General features: G+C 45.8%; 1 protein-coding gene across 6 annotated transcripts in view; it reads right to left on the bottom strand.

Annotated features, from left to right (window-relative positions):
- PHACTR1 (phosphatase and actin regulator 1) overlaps positions 1-10,617 on the bottom strand; it is a 287,803-nt gene that overhangs the window by 63,707 nt on the left and 213,479 nt on the right. For all 6 annotated transcript variants that reach the window (XM_046640771.1, XM_046640770.1, XM_046640772.1 and 3 more), the window contains one exon: positions 7,177-7,498. In XM_046640771.1, the coding sequence (XP_046496727.1) occupies positions 7,177-7,498 (322 nt within the window). The remainder of the gene's footprint in view (positions 1-7,176; positions 7,499-10,617) is intronic.

Below are 10,617 nucleotides of genomic sequence, written 5' to 3' on the forward strand. Positions count from 1 at the left end.
ATAAGACACGTTAGAAATATCGACTGGCTGTTGATATACTCGAGTGATAACAGTAACAAAAGCTCATTGATATTTTGCTTTTTTAGCTTAAACACAGAGATTCCCATGATCCTTTGCATGTGGACTTACCTGGTCTACTATCTAACACAATCCTCGCCCTAACGCGCCTAGAACGTCCCCTCACTCCTCTTCAGCTGGTTGCTCCAATCTTTCATGTCTCAGTGTAAAATTCTGAAAGCCAGTGCTTAGTGTTAGTCCAAGGATACTGAAGACAGCTGCACGATCAAATAAGAAACTCTACACCTCAACCATTTGCTGGAAGAGCTAATGGATGGTTGTTCCCCCCATTTTATCATATATGGTGAATATGCTCCGAGAATTAAATGAAGGAACAATGAACTTACATGGATAAGGTTCATGATCAACATTACAGTGTCTTCAGCTCGAGTCTGATATTACTAAATGCGACAAGCAAAGACCTAGGTTTCATTTAAAGGAAGAACTTTTCACTTTGTTTCTGGTATCTGCAAAAACAAAACCAAACTGGCAGAGCTCAACAAAGGGACTGGGAGTGTACACACAGCTAAAGCCACTTTCTATAATTAAGAGTTTCTAATAAAACATTAATTATAATCATAGATTAAAATACCTTTCCATTCCAAAGATCAGAATAACTTTTAATGATATTCATTTAATAAATGTATACTGAATACTTCCTACACCACAGGTGCTATGACGGACTGGGGGGGCGGTGTGGGGAGACAAGAATGGTTCCTGCCCACATCTACGAGAGAAGATACAGAGAAACACACACAGTGCGGCAACCTGTGCAGCAGGGGTCTGTGCAGAGAGAGGTAGCCCAGGAGGCAGAGCTCAGTGTGTGGGAATCTGAGATCACATAGGATGTGGTACTTTAATAAGTCCTGAAGAATAAGTAGAATTTTTACTTGCAAAACAAGGTGGAGTGAATGAGAGAGGAGAGTGCATTCACACAGAAGGAACAGTTCCCAATTTTAGGATAATGAGAGAGGTTAATATAAAAGGTTAAAGATTTGCCCCCCCCCCCACTTAATATTTATATAACGTGTCTTATGAGAACTTAAAGCTCAACAGTAAAAAAGAAGATCAGAAGCAACCTAAATATCCATCAATAGGGAGTGGATTAATAATCCAATGAAAACCTTAGCAGTTACTAGGGGTCCTACATTCATTCATTCATTCAAACATTTATTGAGTACCTACTGTACCTGTAAGCCAGGCCCTGTCTAGGCACTTGGGATGCAACTGTGAAGAAAACAGTTTTTGCCTTTTGGACTGTGTGTCCACCTAATAGAACTATTAGGTGAGAAGAGCAATAAGCAAGAAGAAAGGTAAATGATATAGAACATTAGATGATGAAAATGTTATGATAAGAATAAAGGGGAGGACCAGCCCCAGTGGCCTAGTGGTTAAGTTTGATGTGCTCCACTTCAGTCGCCTGGATTTGGTTCCTAGGCGTAGACCTATGCCACTCGTCTGTCAGTGGTCATGCTGTGGCAGCAGCTCACATACAAAAAGAGGAAGATTGGTAGTGGATGTTAGCTCAGCACAACTCTTCCTCAGAAAAAAAAAAAAATTAAGGGGGGCTGGAGAGTATGCTGTGTTGGGAGGAAGGCTGCAATTTTAAATAGGGAGGTCAGGGAGGGCTTCACTGAGGGAGGGACCATTTGAGTAGAGACCCAAGGTAGGTGAGGGAGGGAGCCTTAAGGATAGTTGAGGGAAAAGCAGTCTAGAGTGAGGGAACAGCCAGTTCAAAGGCCCTCTGTCAGGAGGACCTTCTAGCATGTTCAAGGCCATGTGGTAGGAGAGACTGAGCAATGCAGACAACAGCAGATGAAGGCAGGTAGATGACAGAGGTCCTGGCCTCGGTGGGCTTCTGGGCCATGGTAAGGACTTTGCTTTTCACTCTTAGAGAGCATAGTCACTGTTATGGGCTGAACTGTGTTCTCCCAAAATTCATCTGCATAAAGGCTAACCCCCAGAACCTCAGAATGTGACTGCATCTGGAGACAGGACCTTTAAAGGAGTAATTAAGTTAAAGTGAGGTCATTAGGGTGGGTTCTCACCAAATGACTGGTGTCCTCAAAGAAGGAGATCAGGACCCAGACACACAACGAAGGAAGACCATGTGAGGACACGGGGAGAAGATGGCCACCGACAAGCTAAGGAGAGCGACCTCAGAAGAAACTAACCCTGCTGATACCTTGATCTTGGACTTCCAGACTCCAGAACTGTGAGAGAATAAATTTCTTCTGTTTAAACCACCCCCTCTATGGTACTTTGTTAAGGCAGCCCCAGCACATTAATACAGTCATGATCTGAGTTTTGTTAACCGTCATCTCTGACAGTTGTGTTATGGATAGACTGAAGGGGCAAGGGGGGAGGCAGGAGACCAGGCAGGCGGGACTGCAGCATGCCAGGTGAGGGAAAATGGAGGCCCAGACCACGGGGCAGCAGCAGGAGCAGGTGGGAAGTGGCCGATCCTAGATGTTGTCTCACCGTAGACCGGATAGGATCTGCTGACCCACCAGACGTGGAGTTCAATAGAAAGGCAGGTATCAAGGGTGACCCCAAGATTTTTAGCTTGATCAACTAGAAGTTGAATTCCCTTTCCCTTTAATTGAGAAGAGAAAGACTTCTTTAAAGTGCATTCCCTTAAGAATCTTCCTAAAATTCCTTTAGGGTCACCCAGGGTACATCTACCACCTTCATTTTACCAAGAGGGAAACCAGAGCACAAAGAGCTGAGCAACTGAATTAAGAAGGGAAAGAAAATTAGTGGCTGATTAGGATTTTAAGTCTGAATTCCAAGATTGATGCTAACTAGATCAGAGTTTACTGCAGACATTAAACTTAGTAATTGTAGGGGCCGGCCTGGTGGCGCAACAGTTAAGTTCGCACACTCCACTTCGGCAGCCCGGAGTTTGCCGGTTCAGATCCGGGGCACAGACCTATGCAACGCTTATGAAGCCATGCCGTGGCAGGCGTCCCACATATAAACTACAGGAAGATGGGCATGGATGTTAGCTCAGGGCCAATCTTCCTCACCAAAAAGAGGAGGATTGGCGATGGATGTTAGCTCAGGGCTAATCTTCCTTAAAAAAAAACAAAAAAGTAATTGCATAGTATTTGAAATTATAAAATGTCACCTTCAAAAAAGATATGAATCAGAAGCGGGGAGAAAACAAATGGAGAAAATCTAATTGAGGAAACTGACACAAATAAAATCTCCAAGAAGATGGGGTCAAACCTATTTGCAATATGCCTTTTAGGGGCATTGAAGGCAAATTTTGTGTGCTATCTAATTTTGCTCAATCTTCACTACCATTTATTGGACACTTCCTGTTATGCCATGCAGTAAGACAACTGATTCGGATGAAGTCATTTGTTCCTCACAGACAACCCTAATGAGGTTGGTGGTGTTATTATTATCACTGTTTTACAGATGAGGAATCATAGTCACAAAGAAGTGTATCCGAGATTGAAACACTGGTAGTTAGAGTCTGGAGCCCACGGACTCGCCATGACTCCAGTGTGGCCATGAAGACTAGGGCAGCCCCGTGAATTTAATAAACATGGAACTCTTTACGTTTGCATCAACTGGTCTCTAGTTCTCTCCTTCTGCACCCCCCCCACCCCCGAATCTGGTGTGCCAATGCCGTAAGGAATTAACTACGTGTCGTTTTTTAGTGTCATCAGGCAGGTTCAGGTTTGGGCAATGATTAAGAACTTCTTCATACAAATCAGAACAGATTTGGAATAATCTTGGAAGAACATAAACAAAATAGTAAAGGTCAAGAAACCATTTTAGTAAATGATTACATGAATTTGGGAGTACTGGCATGGAAGAGAGAAGTCCTTAGGTAAAGTAAATGTTGGCTACCTTCAAAGATTTGAAAGGCTTTCACAGGAAAGGAAGATTAGAAATAAGACTGTGGGGGAGAGTTACAATAAGTAAAACCTTTAAGTTAATATAAGGAAGAACTTTGTAATAATCAGGTCTTCTCGACAATGAGGTGGGCTATCTTTGGACCAGTAGTTCCCACAGAGACTAGACGACAAACAGTGAGGAACACTGCAGTGGGCAGGGGGCTGGCTGCTGGGATGGTCTTTAAGATCCCTTTCAACTGTAAGATGGCTATTTATTTAAATTTATGGTCCCAAGACAGGCGGTAATGCTGTTTAATTCTCTGCTCGGTTTTCACATTACCTACAATTTCATCAGGGTCAGACTCTAGGTCCGGACTAACGCCCTACAGGTGATGTGTTGTGAGATCCCGAGGTCTTTGCAGGCAGAATGTCTAAACGTTCAGTAATGTTTCTTCCTTCTTGCAGTGTTTTTTGGGGTCACTGGAAATTGCCAGAAGAGAAAAGTAATTCTTTCCTTCTATATTAAAGTTGGTCAGAACAAGAATGAAATCATGTTGACAGGCAACCGGGAGAATTTTTAGATGATAAAAAAAAGGGCAACATCACCAGAGACAACAGCAGTTTCCACACTAAACTGACAGGGGGCTTGTGACCTTGTTCTGCTCTCAGATCCTTCCAGGACTCCTGCAAGATGATGTGGATGCTCAGAAAAATCTCTCAATCTTTATATGTTTGGGAAGAAGGCCTCTCTTTCTCTGGAGGGCCATCTTGTCATCTTGCCTTAGCTCCCTATGTCCCGGCTGGTCTATCAGAATAACCCTTTGCCTTGATCTGGGGTGGGAGACAGAAGGAGGTAACAAGAGTCTGATGGTGGCAGAAAGCGCGAGGGACCATCTTGGCTCAGCTGCCAAGATCATGCTGTCTCCCACCTCACCCCCTCCTCCTACAATGTCACAGTATCTCTCCCGCCCCTCACCCCCGTTTGTTCTCTTTGATTCATTTCAATAAAGAACCTGACCCAGTTTAGGTTCAACAGACTTACCCCTTGTCTATGCTCAACTTAAATATTCTACAAATATACACAGAAATTGTTGAACACAGTGTAACGTGTTGGTTAGTACTCTCAATTGAACCTTTTAAAATGGCGTGCTTCAAGTGGAAACGTATTTAGCAATATCCTCCTAATATAGTGTCATGAGCATCTTTTTCAATGGATTAAAGCTCCTGAGAGATAGAGAAACTCACTGGATATACAGAAGACAGGGGGATAGGAAATTATGTTGACTGCTAGCTGTCTTTGGGAAAGCAGCTGTGCTACAGTAGAAAGAGTTCTGGATTTGCAGTAGGAAGAACCAAGCTTTAAGGGGTGGCCCTGAGACTTACCGACTAGGGCAGCGCTTTTCAAGGGGAAGTGCAGGGAAGGACCAGTTTGGCTGGTTGGTTGATTTACATATTTTAATTTTCAACCCATCGCAAACTGATGCTTTTGTAAAAATAATAAATATATAAAAAGTGAAACTCTTGTTTTATCATAAGATTCAACAGACATAAAATGATTCTGTCAAATTGCTACCAAAGTGTCTAAAAGCTTGCTCTCAATTTCTGCACCTATATGGTTGCTGATGGGCAACAAACAGTTTGTGGACCACATCTGAGTAGTTGGCGTTGGGGAACTCACTCAGCCTTCCTTAGTTTCTCCACTTACTCAGTCTCCCTGGGTGGTGTGTGGACTAAGATGATAACAAAACTGTGTAATAGACTAAAAAGTGCCATCCAAATTTTAAATGATTATTGGCCTCATTAATAATAACAGTAGTTGAAAATGATGGCAAAGGGCCAAATATTTTTTTCAGTAAAGGTAGATATTACCGTGGTACAATCAAGTCAGAATTCCTAGCGATAACAAATTCCCTTGGAGTCACTAATTTTCCAAGCATAGAATACCTGGCTGAGAGGTAGGAAGGGAGAAAACCTCTACGAGTCAGAAAACTACAACGGAAAGTTCCCAACTGTGTCCATCTAGCCTGTGGCTCTCTGCCTAGTGACCGGCTGGGCCCTCCAGGCTGCAGTTTTCCCATCTGCAGGACCCAGTTAACCGTGGTCACTAACCTGGGACAGGCATTCAGGGTCCCAGCTCAGACACATCCTTCACGCCAGATCTCGATACTTTCTTCTTGTCATGCCAGGGAACTAGGTCAAGCAGTACGCCTTGGAATCATAATGGGAAATCTCTTGGGCACCAGGGGGGTGATGTTTGAATGAATGAATGAACACACACACAACCCTCAGAGCGATTCAGAACTAGCATGAGAGATTCCCCTGGGTGGTACGGAGTCAGGGTCTCTGCTGTAGGCCTGCCTTTGGGGGCTGTCTTGGCAGATTTCCCAGCAATGCTGTTGGAGGCAGATTCCAGTGAGAGAACGCTGCACTGGCTATTGCTAAATATTAGGGACTCACACTCATACAGTCAGACAACAGTCAAATGCCACGTAACAACATTTTGGTCAACAATGGACTACATACACAATGGTGGCCACATAAGATAGGTACCATCCAGCCTAGATCAGCAGTGGGCTATACGATGTAGATTTGTGTAAGTGCACCCCATGATGTTTGCATAATGATGAAATTGACTAATGACCCATTTCTCGGCATGTATCCCTGTCGTGAAGTGATGCATGACTACACAGTACTCTGCTTCCTTCATCAGCAAGAACAAGGGCACACCTCTCCACCTTTCCCATCCCCCATTTTTCACTACTGCTCTACCAGCTCTTGTCTTTTCTTATTTTACATCCAAGTTGTCATTTTATATCATAAAAGTAATATACACAAAATAAAAAATTAAGCAGTATGGAAAGATATGAAATATAAAAGATTTTCTTCCTCATCTCCCTGCCCTAGGGGTAACCACTATTAATGATTATGTGTACACGCTTTCAAAACATGTTAAGACTTACGGAAGCCTAATATGTGCCAGCATAATACATACATACACATATATGTTACTTTTTCTTTTTGATAAATGTGATTGTTCTGTAGTCTGGCAATTGACAGCATTATTTTTTTCTTCCTTACTTTCCTTGACATTCAATCTTTGGTTTGATTTTACCTTCAAACTTTTTTCCCCCCAGTGGGGATGAGTCCTTGCCCTGGTCTCCACACTCCTGAGTCATGGTCATATCCCCAACCCCTCTCCCGACTGCCCCCCCCTGCAAGCCGAGCCCTCCCTTCCTGCCCTCATCCCCCCACCCCCGACCCCCATTACCTTTCCAGCCTCTGCATGGTCATGGCCAGGGTTTTGTTCAGCTCGTCTATCATCCTGCAGCCCGAGGGGTGCATGGGGAGGGAGCCGGTGGTGGAGGGGAGATGCGGGCCGAGGCTGCCATACTGCAGCTGGTGCTGGATCTGGGACGGCAGGACCGTGTGGTGGTGCTGGGCCCCGCCCTGCTGGCCACTCTTCTGAGCCACGTAGGATGGCAGGGAGAGGTCTGGCCCCCCTACAGGCATACAGATCATGACTTTCTTTGGAGGTAGCGGAGGCGACAGTTTCACTGGCAGACAAGGCAATTTCACAGGGGCGCCAGGATCTGCGGCAGAAGGAGGGCGAGAGGAAGATGTCAGCATGGGGACATTGAACGAAACCTAGAACACCACCTGTGCCCACCTTGGGACCAAGGTCATTGAGGTGGGCCCCTGAGATAAAATGCACCAACTGAAGACACAAGCAGGGTGAGTGCCACTCGACAAGCACCCACAAACTCTCATTTCCCACTCAAAGCCGCTGGCTCCAAGGGCTCTCGGGGACCTGGCATTAGCGGTGTCTGTCTCATCACTGTCACCAGCTCACCAGCAGCAAGAAGGGAGAATGATCCCGATGCTCTCTTCTGCTCATGGAAACCCATGGACCTTCGAAGGACCTTTTCTAAGGTATGCCATGATGCCTAAAATGTTGCCATTGTAATGTGAAAATATCCTTTCAGCTGGCACTTTCTAACAGGCATGGGATTGGAAGCCAGCCCTAGGTTCAAGACTACTAACAGTACGTCCCTCCACAAGTGACTTTAATTAGTGCCAACCTTAATTCCTCATCTGTAACCTGGGGCTGCTCATCCCACCAGGGAGGATGCTTTGTGGGGATTAATTATCACAGAGAGGGCTCAAGTGCCCTGTGTGGGAGTAAGGTGTGAGCATGATGGATGCGCTGGCTGGCCCACTCCTGTGGCATCCACGGTGGGCCGTTCAAACTGTAGGTAGGCTCCATCAGGCACTCCGGGGGCCTGGTGGAACCTCTGTACACCCAACCCCTTGGTTCCACGATTGTGGCACTGAAGCTTCTCAGAGATGCTCCAGTTTAGGGGTCTTAGGGTCCGACTGCCCTCGGGCATCTTTGGGATGACTCTGTAGTCTCTGCCTGCACCCCACATTTCTGGAAAGCACCTAGCAGTGAGGGGAAAGGGGCATGGTTGAGTCCTGTGGGTTGCAGGCCTTCTTGGAGGAGCATGGCCAGGAAGGGTGGCGGGGGAGGGCGGGCAGCAGCAGCAGGTGTGTGAGGCAGGCAGAACACTTTTGCCTTCAACCCTGGTGCCTGTGGGGCGAGCACAGCATGGTTCTGACTCTAGGTCTTTGAGGCCTTAGATTTTTCTCCAACTGTCTGCCTGCTTTGAGTGTGGCCTTCTTCCAGTTTAGCCCCCATAGTCCTGCCAAAATGACTTTCCTGGAGCACAAATCTGATCATGTGGCTCCACAGTTTAAAACCCTCAATGGCCTAGAAATAAAGTCCAGCTTCCTGACACATCATTCAAGTCTTCAGGGTCTGTTTGCTGTTCAGTCTTTTCACGTCCACACACAACCTCTATGAAGTCTGCTCTGGTTCCTCCGGTTGGAAATCATCTCTCCTTCTTGCACCCAAAAGAGCCTCTGATCAGAGTCTCTCCTATGACGTGTATTGCTTTTCTCCAGTGGATTTTTCTTATTTTCTCACCTACAAATTCAGTCTCCACCCTCAGCTAAGTCCTACCAGCTGGTCTTTGTCCCTCACAGTGTCCACGTGGACTGCTGCCATCTTCCCCGGCCTGCTCCAGGCGGCTCACTCAGCAGGTTCCCTCTCCTGTCTCACAGAGAACCCCAGGGGAGCACTCAAGGCTCCTCTGGATCCAGCTTCTTTTCTCACCATTACCCACAGGTATCCCCCTCACTCCTGCACCGTGAGTTGCCCAAACCACTCCGTGTTTCCATAGCCCTGGGCCTTTGTCACTTTCCCTCAACTTGGAATATTCTTCTCTGTTTTGTCTTCTTGGTCAACATCTACTCTTCCTTCAAGATGCAGCTCAAAAATGACCTCTCCTGAAAAACCTCCTTTGATCATTACACCACTCCTTCCTTCCCACACCCACTGGACCTACTGCGGGTGGGCGGTAGGTATGTCAGTGTTAACAACAATGGCAATCTTGATGATGACAACAGTCATTATAGCCAAGCTTTACACAAGGCTTACTATGTGCCACATACTGTTCTAAGTGCCTTTCATATCTAACTGATTTAACCTCACAGGCAGCCTGTGATGTAGGCACCATTATTTTCTCACTTTTACAGGCGATGGCACTGACTCTGAAGACACTGTACTGTCCTTCCACACATTCACAAGGACTGTGAATAATTTGACATTATATATTTGGCATCTTTACGGTGCCCAGCTAACATAGCAAGAGGCTCAAAACATGTTTACAGAATGATCCAAAACCACAATGCTCTGCTATGGGATGAATTCACACCTTCCCCGGAAACAGATACTCTAGGAGGGTGATGTGAAAATAAAATGGATGAAAACTTTAGGTTCATGCAGCTGTGGGTGTATAGACACGAAACTGCTGATCCTAAAGTTGAGACACAGAAAAGCCTAACAAGTCCAGGGTGCCTGGTAAGATTACCCCCCAACACCAAAATGCGAACCAGTCATAAAAACAAGCCTCCCTCACGCTCCTCCAGGAAGGCTCATCTTGCTCGTTACCATCCCCCATGCACAGCACACAGGGAAACCACGTCCAGGAGCATAAGTGGTGCTAATTCCAAAGTGGCTGAGATGTAGAAACTCACCACCTTTGTCCAGTTCCTATTACTCAAGGGTCTACTCCTGTGGCTCTTGGAAACTTTAGTGCAAACCTAGCAAACGTCACGTGTCTGGATGTGTTGAGAGTTTTCATCCAGGAATCCTTGACCCATAATTCCTTCATTCTTGGGTCTAGTTGTCTGCAGCAGGTAGGTGCTCATTCACTTGAGCAGGAGAAAGTAGAGCCAGGAGGGCAGCATGGAAATGTCTACCCAGGAAGGGACAGTGACCACACTGGGTTCCATCCATCTTGCTAAGCTATAGTTTCCTGCTCACACTCCACCACAGTATGTCTCGTCACTGCTTCCATAGCAAAACTTACTCCATTTAACACTGGAAAAATGGCCAGTGGCCTCCAGGAACTCTATCAAAACAGGCAAGGAAGAAATGACTGGGGGGGCCAAATTAGTGGAGACAGTTACTCTTATTGTCTTAGGAAAGGCATGCTGGGGCCATGGAGAACTCCCTCTTCTCTCCTGCCTGCGTCTCCCTTCTGGCGGTTTCACTACACATGGTCATAAATTAAATACGGGTAGAGAAAGAAAGTGAATCGATTAAAATAATTTTTGGCTCAGCAGATTTGCTAAAAAGAAAGGAAAT

This window comes from Equus quagga, chromosome 15 (assembly GCF_021613505.1).
Source record: "Equus quagga isolate Etosha38 chromosome 15, UCLA_HA_Equagga_1.0, whole genome shotgun sequence".
NCBI lineage: Eukaryota > Metazoa > Chordata > Mammalia > Perissodactyla > Equidae > Equus > Equus quagga.